This window comes from Onychomys torridus, chromosome 7 (assembly GCF_903995425.1).
Source record: "Onychomys torridus chromosome 7, mOncTor1.1, whole genome shotgun sequence".
Classification (NCBI taxonomy): domain Eukaryota; kingdom Metazoa; phylum Chordata; class Mammalia; order Rodentia; family Cricetidae; genus Onychomys; species Onychomys torridus.
Genome location: NC_050449.1, coordinates 17,367,306 through 17,389,491, shown reverse-complemented (window position 1 = coordinate 17,389,491; position 22,186 = coordinate 17,367,306). Strand labels below are relative to the sequence as shown.

The window sequence follows — 22,186 nt, the reverse complement described above, 5'->3', positions numbered from 1 at the left end:
GAATCCTGTGATGAAATCAGCCAAGTCCAAGTGAGCAGGTGCTTTAGCATCTAGTTCCTCCAGACGTCACTGCTCTGCTAACTTCAGAAATCTCATGCGCAGGATTAACATGGATAGAAAGGAAACAGGCTTATTGAACAAACCAAAATTTACTAGCGTGTGATGTAAGGTTAGTGCACTGAAGTGTTTATGTAGCATATCATTCCAAACAAAACCTTCCTCACGATGTTAATCCTATTATTTATCTCTAGTTTTAGCTTCATGTTGCAGCTGTGCACTGACATAAAGGAATTTCCCGTTGCTTTTTGCCCACTCTTATTCCAAGGCAGTTCCTCTTTTTCTTTGTTTCTCTTTCTTTAAACTGTTGTGCATATTTCAAGACTATATTGTGAGTTTTGCAAAGTGGGCTTACAATGTACTACATTGGAAAATGTCATAGAAGATAGTAGTAATTTAATTTGGGTAGTGTACTTAAGTGCATAACTTAGTCATAAGCTAAGCCCAAGACGTTTAGGGTTTCAACAATTAAAGTTTCAACATGGCAGGCTTTTCCCACATTTTAAGTTCTCTGTTATCTTGAGGGAAACAACACTTTATTAACTTTAATAATTCCAGAAGAGGGATGGAGAGATGGCTCAGCTGTTAAGAACCCTGCTCTGCCAGAGGACCCAGGTTCAAGTCCCAGTACCCATTCCAGTCTCACAGCAGTCTGTAACTCCAGTCTCAGGAATCCAATGCTTTCTTCTGGCCTCCACAGGCACCAGATAGATAGACATGTGATGAAGACTAAACACCCATACACATATAAATAAATGAACTGAAAAAAAAATATTCTAATAGAAACATCTAGGACATATTTTGTAGCAGCTTTAGAGAATAGGGATGACTATTTACCAAATATCTGTCACTGACAGTGAATGTTTTAAAAAAAATTATGTCAGCTGGGTGGTGGTGGCACACACCTTTAATCCCAGTACTCAGGAAGCAGTGGCAGGAGGATCTGAGTTCAAGCCAGCCTGGTCTACAGAGCGAGTTCCAGGACAGCCAGGGCTACACAGAGAACCCTTGTCTCAAAATATATGCCTATTGAAAACATGTATTCTTAAAACTTGCATGCCAGTAAAAATTACCACAATTCTAGATTATATTGACATTAACAATAATATTATGTTACTAAAAAAATAAAATTACTCTGAGTAATGCTATACGTTCTTAGTAACCGACGAGAAGAAAACATTTTGGGAAGTTGGTTGAAATTTGCACTTTTACTTTAAAATGCCCTTTCGAAGCTAGTACAAAACTCAGATGAAAATAACTTCCTGTTTGGGCTATTTTGGAATGTGTTTGGAAATGTGCGTGCCTTAACTCGTAGCTTACATTATGAAAAGCTAAGTCCGTTGCAGTTGGAATCACAGCTCTGACATCTTTACCTTAATTGGTAATGAGGACATGGTGAGTGAGTTCCAACTACTAGGTGCTCAATAACAGCCTTCGTAACATTTTTGTACTGTGAAATGAATTTCTGATATAGTTTTTTTTTGGGGGGGGACTAAAAAAAAGACCGAATGTCAGTGTAAATGACTTTTTCAACAAGTGTCTTACCCAAAACCATGCAACACAGAAAAAAAAAATTTTTTTGTTTTTGTTTTTGTTTGTTTGTTTTGGTTTTTTGAGGCAGGGTTTCTCTGTGTAGCTTTGCTCCTTTCCTGGAACTCAGGCTGTAGCCCAGGCTGGCCTCAAACTCACAGAGATCCGCCTGGCTCTGCCTCCCAAGTGCTGGGATTAAAGGTGTGCGCCACCACCGCCCGGCTGAGGATTATTTTTAAAAAATCCTCTCAGGGTGATTCCTTACCAATGCTGTCATAAAACAGAAAGAAGTGAACTCGCTACATTAGTGGCAGGACATTAGTGTCTGATTCTCTTAGTAACTCCTGTTTCCAGTGCTGCAGTCCTGGTGAACACTCTTCCATGGCAGGACATTAGTGTCTGATTCTCTTAGTAACTCCTGTTTCCAGTGCTACAGTTCTGGTGAACACTCTTCCATGGCAGGACATTAGTGTCTGATTCTTTTAGTAACTCCTGTTTCCAGTGCTACAGTTCTGGTGAACACTCTTCCATGGCAGGACATTAGTGTCTAATTCTCTTAGTAACTCCTGTTTCCAGTGCTGCAGTCCTGGTAAACACTCTTTCTTGGGTTTTTCTTTTCCCTGCTGCCCTGAAGTCCAGCATGCCCTCACTTTATCTACCTTTTCTGCTCTGTAAACTCACATTTAACCTCCAGTCTGCAAGTTCATCTGTGGAGTGTCCTTGCCAAATCACATACTTCACTTGCTGTTAGATGTGTGGTTCCTTCCAGAATGTGTGCATTCTGAATGGACTGTTTTCTCCTGCTCAGAGATCTTTTCTCCAACATCAGACATAGTTAAAAGCATCTTGATGAATTAACATATCAGATAGAAGTTTTATTTCTGGTATTCGGGATTGAACATAGTCCTTGTAAAGACTGAGATACACCCCCAACACTCTGTTTGAGATAGGATTTCATGTATCCCATGCTGGTCTCCAACTTCTGTCACTTGCTATGTAGACGAGACTGGCCTTGATGTCCTGATCCTCCTGTCTCCATCCTCAGAGTACTAGGATTATATGTGTGCACTGTCACACCCAACTGAAGGTGGCATTAAAAAAATTGACATAGCATTCTAGGTAACGGGTTTTTATCACAGCATTTTCATACATAGGTGTCATTTTACTTGGTTTTAATTCATCCCTCTTTCCCACTGCTTTCCTTTTTATGTTCTCTACCTTATTTTTTTTTGGAGGGGAGAAAAATATTTTATATTTAAATGATGCAATATAAGGAAGGTCTACTTAAAATACCGAGCACTTACATTTATGTAATTTAGAGGACATATTTCTTCAATAAAAAGGCTTTGGCACTTATTACCCTTGTTTTGTTCTTTAGAGTATTTAAATTTTATTTTCTTTTATCATCTGAGTTTTGACTCCATTGCAAACAGTAGAGCACTGTGTGCATTTGAATGGCAAAGCCACATCTCCTGTTGTGAGTCATTGCTCATGGCAGTTGACTCAAGTGCTTGACTCATGGAGTGGAATGCTGGGCGTGTCCATGGATGGATATAATAGGGTGGTTTTGCTTTTTCAGTGATGTACTTTATGGACAGAGATTATCAAACTGTTAGGAATTTGTATAGCAGTCTGATCATCTTTGAGTTAGTTGAAGGAGACTTCTTTAGGGGAAGGTCTTGGGCTCATAAAATATTTTAATTGCACGGCATTTAGATTGAGTGTTGCTCCTTTCAATGAATGAATATTTCAATGAATATCTTCTAACTTAGAAGATATTCTAAGTGTGGAGGGTTGTGCCTTAACCCAGATTTAATGCATGTTTTGTTTTAGGTGGGGTTTTGCCTTAGAGACCAGGCCAGCTTGAACTGGTTTTGTATCCCATACTGGCTTCCCACTCAGGATCTTTCTACCTCTTCCCCCAGCCTTGCAAGTGCCGGGACTACAAGAGTGGCTGCCACACTTGGTAGGCCTCGTGCTCCTTCTAAGGGGTCTTAAAAATTGTTCTCTTTTAATCAAGGAATTAACCAGGTCAAATAAATAGCTTCATCCTCAATCTGTACTAATTACTGTCCTATGTATGCAGGGTAATGATTATCCGTGTCCTTTAATTGTGAACATTTGAGGGAGAATAAATTGTTTTATACCACAGTGATTCAAATAGGAATGTCTATTGATTCAGAGTAAGAAAAAAGGAATATTTATGATTTTACCAGTGGCTAAGCTTTGAAGTATAACTATTTTATTTTATATTAGTATTTATTTAATAAAACACAAGATTATTTAGCATTTTTCTCCTTGGGAAGTGGGTTATGAAAGAATTCCTATTTGGGTCATTTATTTGCTGTTTGTCACAACTTCAGATCTGAGCATCTATTAGTTTTGAAGCTGTAACAAATTATAAATTTAGTGACTTAAGCTGGGCATTGTGTTGCACATCTTTAATCCCAGCACTCAGGAGGCAGAGGCTAGTGCATCTTTTGTGGGTTTGAGGCTAGCCTGGTCTACATAATGAGGTCCAGGAGACCTGCCTCAAAAACCAAACAAATTAGTGACTTAGACACTTACTGTTTTTCAGTTCTGTAAGTCATAGCTCTGAAGTGGGTTTTATCAAGTCAGAGTCAAGTGTGGGTAAGATTTCATTCCTCTGGAAGCTGTTGTTCGAATCTTAGATGGTCTTTTAATAAAAAACCCAGAGCCAGATATCAGGGTGAAAGCTGAAAGATCAGAGGAGCAGAACAGCCAGCCATTAGCTCTTACCTCTATGAAATCCTCAGCCTAAAGAGAGTGAGTTCCTTTATCCTCGTGCCTTATATACCTTTTTGCTTCCTGCCATATTACCTCCTGGGGTTAAAGGCATGTGTGCCTCCCAAGCAAAGGTGTGAGATCTCAAGTACTGGGGTTAAAGGTGTGTGCTACCACTGCCTGACCTCTATGTCTAATCTAGTGGCTGTCCTCTGATCCTCAGGCAAGTTTAAAAGGGGACATAATATGTCACCACATGAGCTCTAGGAGAAGATCTATTTCCCAGACCTTTCAACTTCTAATTCCTCTGCATACCTTGGCTTCTGGCACCTTTGTCCGTTTTCAGAGCTTTATTCTCAACATTCTGACATCTGCTTCTGTCATTGTCTTCCTGACAGATCTTCCTGTCTCCTTTTCCCACTGTAACTAAGAACCACTGTGCTTCGCGGGGGTCCCCTCAGATAACCCCTGGTAGTGTTTGCACTTCAAGATTCCAAAAGATTAGAACACAAGCATTTTTGAGGGACCATTTTTCTGTCTAGCATACTGACTTAAACAACAACTACTTTCTGTTAATTTTTTTTTAATGGAGGGGGGGTCAGCTAGAGAGATGGCTAGTGGTGAAGAGCACATGTTGCTCTTGCAGGCGTCTTGGGCTTTGTTCCCAGCACCTATATGGTAATTGATAGCCATCCGTAGTTCCCTGTTCCAGTGGCAAATGTCTTTTCTGACCTCCATGGGTACAGGTATGCATGTTGTTTGCATATATGCAGCATATACTCATAATTTTTTTTAATTTAAAGTTTTTCTTGGTAGAGATGGTTCAGTGGTTAAACAAAGCTGTTTTTCCAGAGGAATGGAGTTCTGTTCCCAGCACCTACATTAAGTGGTTCACAACTACTTCTTCTGGCCTCCATGGGCATGTAGATAGATGGATGTGTGCATGTTTACAAAATGTAAAAAAATTACATTTATTTACTTGTGTTTGTGGGTAGTAGTGCACGCATGCCAGGCAGGCACATGTGTGGAACTCAGAAAACAGTTGGTTCTTTCCTTCCATCGCGGAGGTTCCAGGGACTGAATTCCAGCATCAAGCTTTGCAGCATATGCACTATCCTCCTGAGCGATCTCACTGTACTCCCCCCGCCCCCCCGCTCCTCCACATCCATAGCCACTTATTCACTGGAGCAGGACTTTGTGCTGGGCTCAACTGGCTGCTGTTCATCAGTTGGTTTTGCCTGGAGTCTGTAGCATTTCTTAATGTTCGGAAAAACTATCTGGAGCTAGGTGACATGATGCTGGCTTTCAGTGGAGTTGTTTCTCTAGCATGCCAAACCTGGACTTTTCACATGATGTGCCTGAGGGAGAACCCCAAACAGTGCTGGCTTCCTCCCTGACCTCTGATTAGGCCCAAAGCACACCCAAACACCTGTTTTCACAGAGAGAGCCTTTATTCAGTGGGGAGGAAAAGTTACTGCGGCTGCTTCTGACTCAGGCAGAAAACAGCAGCAAGTGACCCTGCAGGTGTAATTTTTAAGAGGAGGAAAGGGGGAGGTCTATGTTAGAATGGGCTGGGCTGGGTGGTAAAGGGGAGAAGGGATGAGGGGAAAGGGACGAGGGAAGGGGAAGGGGTATTTGTCCCAGAGGGACAGAGGACGCCTCTGGATAGAGGGGAGTCAGACATAGCACATAGACAAACAGCAGTTTACAAAGGTAAAGGGGGAAACCTGTGTTAGGATGAGGCCTTTGATTTTAATTGGCCATGTTAATTACGTGAACCAAAAGGGGCTTTGATTGCTGGACTTTGGTAGTCAGCCTTAGGAGGAGGAAGTGGCCAAATAAGGGACTAGACCTTGGTGGCTAGCTTTAGGGATGCAATCTAAAGGTTTTTAGCACGGCGGAGGGAATGGCGGAGGGCAAGGCTAGTGTCCCTTCAGTGCTGGTCCAAGAAAGGGAGTGCAGAGACTGTAAGACTTTTAGTCACATAGTGTGTTACTGCAGCCATATGTTACTAGTCAAAGCAAATCATAAGGCCTGGCAGCCAGCACAGATTCAAGCAGGGTGATACAGATTTCCTTTGTGTGTGTATGTGCTCCCTGGGCTATGTGTGCACCTGGAGGCAAGGCTTTGGCCTGCTTCTTCCTCAGTCTTTCTTCACCTTAGGTTTTGCGACAGGATTTTTCACCCACCCTGACTCACTGGTTGGCTAGATTGAGTTTTAAGAATCCTGACCCTGTCCTTCCCCAGTGGTTCCTGATGCATGCCACCATGCTTGGCTTTCTGTGGGTATCGGGGATCCGAATTTAGGTCTTTATGCTTGTGCAGCAGATTCTTTATCCACTAAACTATCACCCCAGTCTCAAATTATACCTTTTGAGTAGAACAGAAAACTAGCAGCATGTAAAATCTTATGTAAGTATCTTTACACACTGCTCATTAATATTTATATTGAATCTAGTAATTCTGATGCTGGGGTGCCTATTCATTTGGTAAATCTTGGTTTGATTACTTGGAATTTAAATGTCTTTGACTGTTATCCTGCATAACAGTTGTTGGTTTAGAAGGCATCTAAGGTTTTGTCAACCTTTGGCTAACCTTGTGTTTAACACTGGTACAATATAGAAGTTGCTTGAACGAACCCGTGCCAGACGAGAGAATCTTCAGAGAAAAATGGCTGAGAGGCCCACGGCAGCAGCAAGGTCTGCACTACACGCCAAGCGAGGCAGAGAGCCGCTTTCAGAAGCAAGTAATCAGCAGCCCCTGTCAGGGGGTGAAGGTAAAAAGACGGCGGGAAAATAAAAAGTGGCATGGATTTTGGAAAACATAAGCCCCAAACATTTCATTATGCACATTAAAAAACAGTCTTTGGGAGACAAATGCACCAGCCTTACCTTTCAGTCGTTAGATCGGGTCTCAAATCTGCCAGAAGCCAGAACAGAGAACTTGGTTATCTATGAAATTCATGTTCTTAACTTCAAAAATTTAAAACTTTTTGTGATTTACTTATCTTTATTTTATGTGTGTGATGTTTTGCCTGCACATATGTGTGCAGTGCCTATAGAGGACAGAAGAGGGCACTGAAACCCCTGGACCTGGCATTGTAGACAGTTGTTAGCTGCCATGTGGGTTCTGGGTCCTCTGGAAGGAAGAGCACAGTGCTTTTAGCTGCTGAACCATCTTTCCAGTGGGCATCTCCCAATTTTTTGTTTGTTTAAAAGAATACATTGTTCTATGTGTGGGCAAGTGTGCCCTGGTGCGTGTGTGGAGGTCATAAACCAACTCCATAGACTTGGTTTTCTCTTTTCGCCTTTCATGTGGGCTCTGGGCAACAAACTCAGGTTACCCGGAATGTGTAGCAAGCATGTTTGCTCATTGAGCTATCTCACTGGCCTTTCATTCTTGTTTGAAGATTTATTTATTTATTATGTATACAGAAGAGGGCGCCAGATCTCATTGCAGATGGTTGTGAGCCACCATGTGGTTGCTGGGAATTGAACTCAGGACCTCTAGAAGAGCATTTAGTGCTCTTAACCTCTGAGCCATCTCTCCAGCCCTCATTCTTGTTTAAACTAGTAATGTTCTGGGCTGGGGAAGATGGTTCAGCAGATAAAGTACTTGATGCACAATTGCAAGGACTGAAGTTCGAATTCCCAGCAGTCATGTAAATTCTGGGGCATGACAAGGACACCAGAGGTGGAGACAGGGTTGCCATGGCAAGCTGGAGATCTAGACTAGTTGAATTGATGAGCTCTGAGTTCAAGAGAGAGATCCTGCTTCAAGGTGGTAAGGTAGAGTGCATGGAGGAAGACACCCATGTCAACCTCCGGCTGCACCTGCACACATCTGTGCCACACACAGAAGAGCACACACACACATACTCATTTCAAGATGTACATTGAGACTTATCTTTGGGCAGAAGTAAAATGCCTGATCTTGACTGATGCCTTTAGGATTTTTCACTTACTTTATAGATGTTCCTAGAAGTTTAAATTATAAGGTGCTGAATGTCTGTACTGATCTTGTTTGGTACAGAGCAACGACAGTTCGGTTACCTGCCGAGCCCACCTCTCCCCATCCTCAATCAAGGTGCCTTTCTGCTTCGCTTTAGTTATTGTCCATGGAAGGTTGTTTAAAAAAACAAACAAACAAATGAACAAACAAAATAGAAAACCTGTTTTCTGCAACTTTACTTTCTCCAGGCTTGATTTTTTTCTTCCCTTAAAATAATATGATTGAGCTATGAGAGTCTTAAAATTCTTTAGAGTACTTGGTTATTCTTATGTATGGGCTGTTTATTTCCTGTTGTCTTAAAACTATATAAAATCTTATATATACATCTTGAAAATATTTCAATTTGTTTTCATTGAGGTTTTTTTAACAGAAAAATGACATGTTGGCCTAAAAGTTTTTTGTCTCATTTCAAAGTTAAGGAAGAGAGGTTTTTGCATTTTTCTTATACAAAATTAGTTAAAGTATTAGAAAAATTTGATCCCTTATTGTTAAGTACCCACCTCTAGTTTTTCAGGCTGTGAAACTGCAGAGGTTTCAGTATGGGTTTTTGTTGTTCTTTTGGATCTAGAGAAATCTTGTACAAAGCCATCACCATCAAAAAAGCAGTGTTCTGACAAAGCTGAACTCGAAGTTTTGGACTTAGAAAATAAGGAACCTGTTGAGTCCGCTGCTGCAAAGCCTTGTTCTCCGAGGCCTGTGTCCCTTCAAGCAGAGCCCCCAGCACCAGCTGCCAACAGTGATTCTATGGCTGCCCCAGGGTCGCTGCTCAGCATGGGCAGAGGGCTGAGCTCAAGATCAGAAGCCTCTGCTGCCTCCTCAGTGAAAACTCGAATGCAGAAGCTTGCTGAGCAACGGCGTCGTTGGGATAGCGATGTAGCAGGTATTAAATGATATGGGTGGGGTGGTCCCTGGATTTCCAAGATTCAGCTTGGAGCCGGATGTGGTGGTACATGTTTGTAATCCTAGCACCTGGGAGGCTGATGCAGGAGGATTATAAGTTTGAGGCCAGCCTGGAGTAGTATGAAAGGTAAGTACTTTTGTTTTATCTGTATATGTATTCTTGGCTTGTAGATGATTTGTATATCAGGAGTGTATCCATAAAACAATGAATGAGAGTGAAACATTTGTATGTCAGGAGTGTATCCATGAAACAATGAGAGTGAAACATTTGTATATCAGGAGTGTATCCATGAAACAATGAATGAGAGTGAAACATTTGTATGTCAGGAGTGTATCCATAAAACAATGAGAGTGAAACATTGTCATTGAAGTAGATATTGAGGTTCTTGAGCTAGTACAGAAACTTCACCTAATAACGATTACTTCCTGTTTCGGTGAAAATGTCCTGACTCTCACCTCTTTACTAAGGATATCCTAGGTCTTCAGTTCACTTATCAAATAGAGACAAAGGTGCTATTTGGTAAGGGGGAAAATGTCAAAACAAAATACTCCCCAGCCACAGTATATTGAACTGTAAGCATATTCTCACGCTACAATTCTGGAAACAGATAGGTGACTGAACCTTAAATGCAGACAAGTTAATGGTTATGTACCAGTGTTATTTTTGTCATGACTAACTTTATTGATGTCCTGACTTGTTAGGTAAAATCCTTGAAATGGCTTTCTGAAATACCCATATTGTATTTAAAAAGGAACTGAGGTCCAGAGAAAATGTAGATAGGAAAAAATTTAGATTAGCATCTCAGAAGTATGGGGAACCCAAGGTGTGCTTTTGTCTCTAGATTATAAAACCCTTTAATTAGGGTGCATAACCAGAACTAAGATGAAGCAATCTGAATAAAAACTTCATTTTTAATGTAAAAAATTGTGAGTTTTCCTGCATGTAACTATGCATACCACATGTATGCCTGATGCCTGTTGAGCCCAGAAAAGGGTGTCAGATCCCCTGGGATGGTTGAAAGCTGCCATGTGGGTGCTAGAAACTGAACCCAGGTTTTCTGGGATAGCAGCAAGCATTCTTAATCACTGAGCCATCTCCACAGCCCCTGCACTGAAATTTTAAAAGATTTATTTTAGCACATGTATGTTTGTGTGCATGTATGTGTCTGCTTGAGTACATATGTGCATGCAGCTACACATCTGTGCCTATGTGGAGGAGAGAAAGAGGGCAGTGAATCCTTTGGAGACAGAGCTGGAGTTTCAGGGTGTGCAGGTTGTCTAGCTGGTTATATGGTGCCGGGATCTGAATAACAGTCCTTATAATTGCACAGTAAGTACTCCTAACCACTGAGCCATTTCTCCAGCCCCTCGTTACTGTGCTTTTTATTGAAATTTTGATTACTGCTGGACACCAGAAAGTTTGAGATCTCCTCCTCCCTCCCTTTTTCATTTTTATTTATTTTAAAGGCTTTTTTAAAAACTATGTGTGTGTGTGTGTGTGTGTGTGTGTGTGTGTGTGTGTGTGTGTATGTGTGTGTATGTGTGTGTGATTCATGTGGTGTTCAGCGGACAGTTTGCAGGATTCAGTTCTCTCCTTCCACCATGTGGGTCTAGGGAACAGAGCTTAGATTGTCAGGCTTGGCAGCAGGCATCTATCATAGTGGTTCTCAACCTTGTTAATGCTGCGGCCCTTTAATATATAGTTCCTTACGTTGTGATGACCCAAGCATGAAATTATTTTCGTTGCTACTTCATAACTATAGTTTTGCTACTGTTATGAATCAAAATGTAAATATTTGATATGCAGATGGTCTTAGGTGACCCCTCTGAAAGGGTCTTTCAAGAACTACAGCTTGAGAACCGCTGATCTGTACCCACTGAGCCATTTTAGGAGCCCTTATTTTTAAGTAAAATGAACTTATTTCAGCACATGTTTATGTGCTGAGAGTTTATAGGAGGAAGAGTCTTGGGACAAGATTGCTGAGGTTTTAGAGGGTGGGTTAAAATTTCAGTTCAGGGTAGAAGCTTGAGCAGAAGGAGAGTGGGGGTCTCTTCTGTTGATTATATATGTAGAGAATGATGTGCCCCAAACCTTGGTTTCTCTATGTACATGCTTTTTAACATACAGGCCTAGATCCTTCATCAGGTGAAATTTGAAATACAGAATTGTTAGCCCTGTGCTATCCAAACAGTGACTTACCATAAGTAACTGTTTTGTTTAAATTAATTCAAATAGGGTCCATTTCTCAGTTCCCCTGGCCACGTTTCAGTGCTCCAACCACATGTGGTGAGTGCCTGCTGTTTGGGATGTGTAGATGTGGGCCCTCTATTATCCTAGTTTTATGTTGTGCGGCGGCGGCGGCAGTCGACTTCATCTTTTTTTGTTTTGTTTCATTTTGTTTTGTTTTCGACACAGGGTTTCTCTGTGTAGCTTTGCGCCTTTTCCTGGGACTCACTTGGTAGCCCAGGCTGGCCTCGAACTCACAGAGATCCGCCTGGCTCTGCCTCCCGAGTGCCAGGATTAAAGGCATGTGCCACCACCGCCCGGCTCGACTTCATTTTTTAAAACAAGGTTTCAGTAGGATACAGATTGTTCAGTATTATAACTCCATGAATTAACTGTGAAATATACAATAGCATCTTTAAATTGTAAAAATTTCATTTGTTTGTGTACGATCTCTATGTGTGCCTCAGCACATGTGTTCTCACTATTGTGTCCAGCTTTACATGGGTTGTTAGGATTCAGAATCAGTTCCCCATGCTTGAGTTCCAGGCACTTTATCCTCAGCTTTCACCCCAGTAATGGTGACATATATAGCAGCTGTAATCTAGCAAAGAAAACAAACCTGTAAAAGTACATGTTAAGAGTGTTTCAATTTGGATTAAGTTTTTATCATTTGACTTGAAAAAATGTCACATTTAAGTAATGTAATATTTCATGAATGCATTTAATCTCCTTTAAGAATTCTGTAAGAACTGATCATGTGATTATACGTAAGAATAACTTGAATATGGATTTTGATTTCTTTCTGAAAACATTTTCAGATGATGTACCAGAAAGCTCGCACTTGTCACCAGTGCCATCTGAGGAAAAGGCTGCTTCACCGTCCAAGCCACCCCTTTCAAATGCCTCAGCTACCCCAGTTGGGAGAAGGGGCCGTCTGGCCAACCTTGCTGCGACGATTTGCTCCTGGGAAGATGATGTAAGCCACTCATCTGCAAAGCAAACCAGTGTACAAGGACAGCCTGGTACCACTTGTTTATCCAGACCTTCCTCTGCAAGTGGAGCATCTGCTAGCATCAATAGCAGCAGTGTTCAGCAGGAAGCTGCACGCTGTTCCCAAAGGGATGGCAAGGCCTCTGCCAGTAAAGCCCCATCTTCAAGTGCTGCCGAGGGACCATTGCTTAAAGCCTCAGCGCCCAGCTCTGTTGTGAGTCAATGCCATTTCGGTCTTTTGAAACTTTTGTTGTAAATGGTAATGTGGCTAGGTACTATACAGTATATGTGCAGCATATTTATGTGTGTTTAGAATGTTTTGTAAAAAGTGAGAACTATAAATTTGGTAATTATCTAAGACAAATTAACATTTTATGACTGAAATTATATTAATTGATGTTGAATATTTCTGGAGAGTGTAAACATTTTTCCACTTGTAGTAAGTATCACAAATGAGCACTTATAGTTGTCTCCAAGGAAGGCACTTTGACAAACAGGAATGCCAGTGGTACCATTTTCTCTGTAGAGCCCTTGGAAGTGTTTGAAACTTTTACTGTCTTTATACATGTAGTATTACCTCAGTAGTTGAAAGAAAAAAGGAAAAAGAACGTTGATAGCATTGTTGTTGAAGGCCTGTCAGTGCAGATAGAGATTTTGGATTTTAGACCTACCTTCAATCCCAGCTCTGAAACGTAGTGAAAAATGTGACTTTGTACAAGTTACTTACTATTGTAAAGGATTATTTTTCCTTATATAAAATCAGGGAAGAGGGCTGTTAGAAAGATAAGCTAATATGTATAAAATACTTCATATAATTTCTGGCTGAATCTTAGTTATTTTTTATAATCAACTTTCAAATCTATGATACTTAGATATTTGAACATTCCTAATTTCAAAAATTCAAAATCTGAAATGATTCAAAAATCTGAATGAAGCCTTCTGAGTGCTCACTTGTGATACTTCAAGTGGAAAATTCTACAAGAAACTTTGCTTCATTCATTTTATTATTTATGGTGCTGGGACTTGAACCTAAGGCTTCCTGAATGCTAAGCAAATACTGTGTCACAGAGCTGTATCCCCACCCTTCCTGCATGAAGAAATTTTTTTTTCTTTTTTGGTTTTTTGAGACAGGGTTACTCTGTGTAGCCTTGGCTGTTCTAGAACTCTCCCTGCAGACCATGCTGGCCTTGAACTCAGAGATCTGCCTGCTTCTGCCTCGAGTGCTGGGATTAAAGGCACAAGATACCACTGCTAGGCTGAAATTATTATTATTATTATTATTATTATTATTATTATTATTATTTGAGCCGAGGATCAAACCCAGGGCCTTGCGCTTGTTAGGCAAGTGCTCTACCAAGCTAAATCCCCAACCCGAAATTATTTCTTTTAAGATAATATAAAATTGCTTCCAGGAAGTGTCTAAGGTGTATATATATCAGAATTGAATCATATGTTTAAGCTAGTGTCCCATCCCAATGATACCTCGTTGTAAGTATTTTATAAGAAATCCAAAGTCTGAAACACTTCCATACCAAGTACTTTGAGTCAGGAATACTTAATTCATATCTTATTGAATTGATATTAACTTAGTTAAAGGTACATATAAAAATAATTTGATATAACATATTTTAAAAGTTTAATAAAAGTACTAGCACAATAGTTTGAGAATTTTTTTATGAAATTGGGAGTGACCCTACCCCAATAACCACGTAGCTGACAATATATTGTGAGAATAAATTGCCTATTAATTTAAATAACAGCATTTTATAAGTTGATTTTAAAACAACTTTCAAGTTAGTGTGATATATTAGAGAGCAAAAGAACAATATTTTGCTACCATTTGTATAGGGCACCAAGGCAGTGGGACTTGGTGTTTGTGGCAGCTTCAGTATAATGAATTACTGTCTACCCCGTGTGTTGTCTGCCCTGTTTCAGAAAGTGACGTCTTCCCCCGTGAAATCTGCTGTGCTCGTCCCAACTACTAAGAACCATGAGGCACCAAATGCTGAGCTACTTCACAGAACTACTAGTCCTCTGAAAACAGAGGCACTGAAGCCGAGGGAGAAACCACCTTTACCTCAGGCAGTTCAGGCCAAAGAGGAAACAAACAGGGAAGTTTGTCTACAGTCCCAACCCAGAGACAACCCTGCAACACCAGGTTACTATGCTCACTCTCAATATTGGGTTTAGCGGGCACTCACTGTTTGTCAGCTTTTGAGTCAAGGTCTTCATGTGTATCTCATGCTGGCCTGGGACTTACAGTAGCCCAGGCTAGTCTCCATCTTGAGATCCCCATAGTCTCCTGGGTCAGGATTAGATGTCTATCATCCTGCCTGCTTCCCAGCATTTAAATATCCTCTTGTGAACTATAGAGCTAGAAGAGATTTTTCTTCTTTCTTCTTCCTTTCTTTCTCTTCTTTCCTTCCTTCCTTCCTTCCTTCCTTCCTTCCTTTCTTTCTTTCTTTTTTTTTTTTTTTTTTTTTTTTTTTGAGGGGGGTTTGTTTTTTTGAGATAGTATCTTATGTATTCCAGCTAGGTCTGGCGTTGCTATGTTGTCAAGGATGAACTTGACATATTGATCTCTATCTATCTTTACTTCCTAACCAGCTGAATTGAATTGAAAAAGCTTTGTGTCCCCTAGGCCCAGCTTTCTTATTAGGCTCTGATTGAAAGCATATTCATTAGTGAACACTAGCCCTTTGCTGGTAAAAGTATTTCATCTGTTATGTTGCAACAGTTTAAATAGGATGATCAGTCTACCTAATTTCTTCCTGTTTTTTGATGTAGTAAAGCACATACAATTAGAACCTACATTTTAGGGGAAGAGTGGAGAACCAATCTTGTAGCTAAGTATGTAGAACACTGCTTTCCAGTCTTTACTCCGACTACAGTAAATCTAATCTTACTTTGGCTACAGGGTGGGGGAGAGCGGGAAATTGAGCTCCTAGGATCCACTTGTCTCTGCCCCACCCTCAACAGTAGAGAAAGGCTGATGTGCATGTAGAGTATAATGCACTCCATTGTATTTACATATATGTATACTTGTATATTTTAATAAAGGTTTGTATTTATTATAGTAGTAAGCTGATGTTCCATAAAATGCTGTTTATCTTGTGACGTATCTTCTGGTATACTCCACATATTATTGACGGAGAAACACAAGACTGCAAATGTTAGCTTTATAAAAGACATGGTGACAGACTTTACCATGAGCTGTATTTAGCTTCGTGTGTGTGTGTGTGTGTGTGTGTGTGTGTGTGTGTGTGTGTGTGTGTGTGATGCACACATCTGAGTAGGTGGGAACTCCTGCACACACATGTGGAAGTGAGAGGAGGATGTTTGTCTTCTTCTCTTGAGACAGGCTCTCCCATCAAACTGGAAACTCCATCTGGCTAGGCTAGCTAGTGAGTGCCCAGCAGCCATACAGCTCTGCCTCCCAAGGCTGGGTTTACAAGCACATGCAACAGTGCTTGCTTTTTTTCACATAGGTGCTGAGGGTTCAAATTCAGCCCTCATGCTTGCAGGGCAAATGCTCTTACCCACTAAGCCATCTCCTGCCCACTCCCTGGCCTCTCTTTTTTTTCAAAGTGTATCTCCTTTTAGACACAGGGACTTATGTGCCCAGGCTTCCCCCGAGCTTACTCTGTAGTTAAGGATGACTTTGGACTTTTGATCTTCTTACCTCCAGTTTCCCAGGGTGGGATTACAGACATGCACCACCATACCCAGCTTTTGCAATGCTGGGGATTAAACACAGGGGCTTCATTCCCTTTAAGCGTATACTCTACCAACTGCCCACTCCCCAGTCTGTGTTTAACTTTCTGAAAACAGCCTTTCTAGAGAGTATAGTTCGTGTTCTAAGTGGAGACAAGAGGAGGGTAAGCGGAAAGCCACAGGTAATTTCTAGATACACTGGAATGAGGATTGGAAGTGAGGTGGAGCTCAGGGCTAGAGTGCTTGGCAAGCATGCCCAGGCTCTGGGTGGAACTCTGGAATTCCTACAGGCTGCAGGAGGGTGGTGACATCAGTGACAACAGGACCAGGAAAGAAAGAATCCCAAGATCCTTTGCAATCAGACTGGGTTTTCGTTTTGTTTTGTTTGAGACAAGATTTCCTGTCTAACAGTCCTGGCTGGCCTCAAACCCACAGATCTGCCTACCTCTGCCTCCTGACTGCTGGGATTAAAGGTGTGCACCACTCTGCCCAGCTTGGTTCTTTTATCTTATTTATTATTTATTTTTTTTCCAGACAGGGTTTCTCTGTGTAGCTTTGTGCCTTTCCTGGAACTCACTCTGTAGACTAGGCTGGCCTTGAACTCACAGAGATCCGCTTGCCTCTACCTCCCAAGTGCTGGGATTAAAGGCATGTGCCACCACCACCCGGCTTAGCTTGGTTCGTTTAAAAAAATTTTTTCTAGAGATTTATTTGTTTTATGCGATGTGTATGTTATTTTGCCTAAATTGTGTGCTTGATGTCCAACAAGGTAAAAAGAGGGCTTCAGGTCCCCAGGAACTGGAGTTATGGATAGTTGTGAGCCACCATGTGGGCACTGTGAATCGAACCCAGGTCCTCTGCAAGAGCAACAGGTGCTCTTAACTGCTGAGCCATCTCTCCAGCCCACAGACTCTTTTTTTTTTTCTTAACACTTAAGACTTAGGCATGAAGCATTATTTGTATTATTCTTTATTAGTGGATAGAATTAGAGTTACATTACCAGCACCTCAGAGATACTCAACTTAGATGTTTTTTTTTGTATTGAACTCCAGTTTGATGTATACCTGAAGTGCTGGTAAATGACATGTAGTCCTCAAACTATGGCCATATGCTGAATTCTACTGTTTTCTTCTTTCCTCTTAAATAAAGTTTATTATAATAGCCACATCTGTTTATTTATATACTTTCCTGTGGCTCCTTTCAGTCTTTACTGCAGAATTGAAAAGTTGTGAGAGGCACCAGAGGGCCACAAAACCCTAAGTGCCTCCTGTCATCTCCCTCACAGGAGATATATATATAGGGGTGTGTGTGTGTGTGGTGTGTGTGTGTGTACACATATATATCCCATTTACCCTGCTACTAAAGTACTTTATACTCTTTTAAATAGTACTCTAAAAATTTATTTATTTATTGTGTATACAGTGTTCTGTGTGCATGTATGCATGAAGGCTAGAAGAGGGCACCAGATCTCATTACAGATGGTTGTGAGCCACCATGTGATTTGGGAATTGAACTCAAGACCTCTGGAAGAACAGCCAGTGTTCTTAACCGCTGAGCCATCTCTCCAGCCCCAACAGTAATCTTTTAAGTTGCATGACACATAATTTATAAAAAGAAAGAAATAATGGATGCGCATACTTGAATCTGTGGCCTGCTTGATGTCAGAGGACAGCTATCTGGAGTTGCTTTCTATCATGTTATTTTGAGGCAGGGTCTCTTGTTATTTCTCTGCTGTGCTATTGAGTCTGCAGCCATTTCTCCACCTCCCATTTGACCATAGAGTACTGAGCCTGGGATTACAAATGGGAGCCACTGAGTCTGGCCATTTTAGAAAGGTTCTGGGGATCATTGCAGGGTCTCAGGGATTTTGGCAGACACTTTGAGCTGCTAAGCCAGCTTGCTGGTCCCCACTTTTTTTAGTTAACTCAATCCTACACATTTTAGGACATAGGGGCTGAAGAGATGACTCATCAGTTAGAGGATATGTACTGCTATTTCAGAGGACCGAGTTCTGTTCTCAGCACCCATGTCAGGCAGCTCAAAACTGCCTGCAACTCCAGCTCCAAGGGGACTGACACCTGATCTATGTTGGTTCCTGTACTAATGGGCACACACACACAGACACACACACACACACACACACACACAATTTAAAATAATAAAAATTTAGAGCATGTTTCTAATAGATTCTTGAACAATTTTAACTTTTTGTGAATAACTGTTCCTAGAAGCAAAGCATTTAGTAACTAATGGTTTTAGAATTTTTCCCTTGGAAATGATAATTGCTATTTTGAATAGACTCCAAAATTATATTTTTATAGGAGGAAGAGGAATTAAGCCTTTTCTGGAACGCTTTGGAGAGCGTTGTCAAGAACACAGCAAAGAAAGCCCAGCTTATAGAGCATCTCATAGAACCCCCAATATCACTCCAAATACAAAAGCCATCCAGGAAAGATTATTCAAGCAAAACACATGTTCATCTACTACCCATTTAGCACAGCAGCTCAAACAGGTAAGATTTCTGCATTTAATACTTATTACATGACCTTAGCATAGAACGTAAGAAATAAATGAGTCTCTTTCTTAAAAAAGGATGTATTTATTTTAAGTGTGAGGGTGTTTTGCCTGCATGTGTGTGTGTGCAACCACATACATGCAGTGCCTTCAGAGGCCAGAAGAGGGCATCACATCCCCTGGATGTGTTACAGATGGTTGCAAGCCTCCTTTGGGTTCTTAGAACTGAACCTGGGTCCTCTGCAAAAGCAGCCAGTACTCCTACCCACTGAGCATATCTCCAGCCCAATGTGAGTCTTTTTGACTGAGCTAAAGAGAATCTTTTTGAGGACATGCTCTAGTTACAAGACATTTCTCATTCTGTAGCTTAGACTGCCTTGGAACCCACTGAGCAGCCCAGTCTAGCCCTATGTTCTCAGCAGTCCCACCTCAGCTTCCCACGTGCTGACATTCTAGGTTTGATCACTAGCCCTGGCTTTGATAAACAGTACTTTGGTTCTCTGTACTTCTTACTGCAAATTGAGCAATGAAATAATGTATCATATTCCATGTGTGTTGTGAATCTTTATATTTTATAACTGAATACAAGAAAAGGTTTTTTGTTGTTGTTGTCATTGCTGAGACAGGGCTTCTTTGTGTAGCCGTGGCTTTCCTGGAACTTGCTCAGTAGATCAGGCTGGCCTCAAACTCAAAAGTTCCACCTGCTTCTGCCTCCCACCTGCCACCACCTGGCAAGAAAAGTTACTTTTTTTATCTTTCTTCTGATAAGGTCTTATGGAGTGCAAGCTGATCTCAAACCAGCTCTCTAGCTGAGGATGATCTTGAACTGACTTACTGCCTTTCCCCGATCCCCAAGTGCTGGGATTACAGCTATGTGCTACCATAGCTAGCTTCTGAGAATCGTTTTACTAGTACTTGGATATTCTTAATGCTGTTGGTTTTTGTGTAAAATGCTGCCTTGTCTAATGGGTTTAGGAACGTGAAAAAGAACTAGCGGGTCTCCGTGGTCGATTTGACAAGGGCAGTTTATGGAGTGCAGAGAAGGAAGAAAAGTCAAGAAGCAAACAGCTAGAAACCCAGCAGGTAATGTGAACAAGAAATGTGAAAGTCATTGATGTACTAAAGTAGTAGTTTTTAATTTTTTGGTTTTGAGAGGATGGTCTCTCAATCTAGTCTAGACTGCTGCAAACTCTAAGTAATCCTCTTGTTCCAGCCTCCCAAGTTCTTGGGTTAGAGCTGTGAGTCACCATGCCCAGCTTTGCAAAATAAATTTTACACCTTCCTTTCCCAGTGACATACTCTTTCCATTCTCCAGTGCTTATGTGTAAGTAACTCTTCTTTTCTTGGGGTAGTCTCCATTTTCATCCACTCTGCAGCTTTCTCTCTGATGACTTTACATCCATTCTTACTTCCCACTTTCAGATTCTCAGTGCTCTACTCAGATGCTGGTTTAAATACTGCTTAGAATCTACGTTTCTCATTGGTGACTTTAGCTTTTCTAAATGTGCTGTTCTGTTTGTATCTCTATCATGATAAAGCCCTGACCAAAAACAACTTGGGGAGAAAAGGGTTTGTTTGAGTTTACATCTTCTAGTGCATTATAAAGGAAAATCAGGGCAGAGATTGGAAACAGGAACTAAAGCAGAAAACATGGAGGAAGGCTACTTACTGGCTTGTTCTTCAGGGCTTGCTCAGCCTGCTTTCTTATATAATCCAGGGCCACCAGCCCAGAGACGGCACCATCCACAGTGGGATAGACACTTTCAGTTATTAAGCAAGACAATGCCTCACAGACTTGCCTGTCAGCTGTCCTTCCAAGATGACCCTGACTTGTGTCAAGTTGACAAAAACTACCCAGCATCCCACCTATGATGCTCTTAGTGTCTGCAACCCTTTCAGTTTCCACATGCCTCCTCATTGTGGCTTTATCCTAGTCCATCCTCTGTGACCCTCTTTATACAAACAGTCCCACTTGGGTACATACATGCAGTTAATATTTTCTAAATCTGTTGCCAGTGTCTGCTGGTCAGCCGCTGTGATAGTCACTACTATAGGTGTATTTCTTTTCCTTGTCCCCATTTTCTTTTCTCCTCCCTCTCCTTTTCTTCTCCAGTTCACCCATGATTTTCAGTGATCGCTTTCAGACATTGAACTAGACTTCTTAGCAGCGACTTTTCTGTTTGAAGACCACCGTCATTTGGCTACCACAGTACCAAATTCTTACCGTTTTCTCCTGTGTCCCTGCAGACAGGAATCTTTGGATTATTGTCTACTAAATAATTCATTGGAAGCTTGTGAGGTAGCAGCACTTATGCATGTGACCAAACTTATGAACACGATACTAACGGGGAGTTCAGAGGTTTCCTTCCCCAGAAACCCTTTTGTTTACCACAAAAGGAGTAGCCAAAAACATGGGTGAAAAACACATGAGTGTCATGAAAGTCCAGGGAGACGAACCTTTCTGAGAAGGAAGGGGTGGTTCCGTCCACTGAGTGCTGGAATGGGTCAACTGAGGTTTCAAGTATGAAGTTTGCTGGGATGAGGCAGGTGAAGGCTGCAGGGATGAGGAGGGACGCAGGTTGAGACACGGCCAGTATAGGTGGTTGTTAGACCTTTTTGTCTAAAGGGTTAGGAGGGAGGGAGGAAGTGGTTCCTGGAGGGTGTGAAACAGCAAAGTGTGTTGTTTTTCTGTGACTTCAGAATATTTTAGCACTGATGGAAAGGAGTTAGCTAATAAGTTAAGGTGAAGGAAAAAGAGCTGATAGTTGTAGGCTGAGGGAAGGGAACCATTTGTGAAATAAGCAAAATGGGAACTGCGGCCCTGATGTCTGAAGCGCTGCTGGCAGGGTCTGAGTGTCTGTCTGTTCGTGGCTGTTGTGTTCGTTGCTAGGAAAGGGAGGGTGCTCACTTCTGCCTTTGACTGAGGTAAGTGTGGGTCTAGGAAGTGGTACGTGGCAGGTGAAATCCTTCAAGGAGGAGAGGCTAACTCAGAACCTGAGGGATCGAGATGGCAGAGCTGGGATTCGGGTGGCCGTGCATTAGTTTGATTTCTGCTGCTGTGATCAAAACCATGACAGAAAGCAACTCAAGGAAGCAAGGTTTGTACTGACAAGATTCCAGTGGACAGAGTCCATTGTATGAGAAATCATGGCAACGGTCACGAAGCGTGGAGGCAGGAGCTGGCGGGCCACACTTTCATCTACAAACGGGAAACAACAGGAAGTAGGGTAAGGCTATAAAGCTTCAAAGCCTATTCCCAGTGACATACTTCCTCCAGCAAGGCTCCAAGTACAGGAACCTGTGGGGACGTTCTCGTTCAGACCGCCACAGCTGTTACGTGTGTATTAGAACCGGACAGCACAGGTGTAACCACAAAGTCTAGGTGTTGAAGAATTTTGGTCAGTCCTGGGTTAGGGTTTTCCCAAACAAGAAGTCTGGATATTTGGTGAAATGACCCCGTTGAAGTCATTGGTGGGGAAGAGGTTACAGTGAGGAGTT

General features: G+C 41.6%; 1 protein-coding gene across 5 annotated transcripts in view; it reads left to right on the top strand.

Moving 5' to 3' along the window:
• Anln (anillin actin binding protein) overlaps positions 1-22,186 on the top strand; it is a 63,904-nt gene that overhangs the window by 597 nt on the left and 41,121 nt on the right. For 3 of the 5 annotated variants that reach the window (XM_036192136.1, XM_036192139.1, XM_036192134.1), the window contains exons 2-7: positions 6,955-7,108; positions 8,912-9,223; positions 12,289-12,674; positions 14,396-14,618; positions 18,496-18,686; positions 19,664-19,771. In XM_036192136.1, the coding sequence (XP_036048029.1) occupies positions 6,955-7,108; positions 8,912-9,223; positions 12,289-12,674; positions 14,396-14,618; positions 18,496-18,686; positions 19,664-19,771 (1,374 nt within the window). The remainder of the gene's footprint in view (positions 1-6,954; positions 7,109-8,911; positions 9,224-12,288; positions 12,675-14,395; positions 14,619-18,495; positions 18,687-19,663; positions 19,772-22,186) is intronic. The other 2 variants (XM_036192135.1, XM_036192138.1) reach the window with 2 other exon arrangements.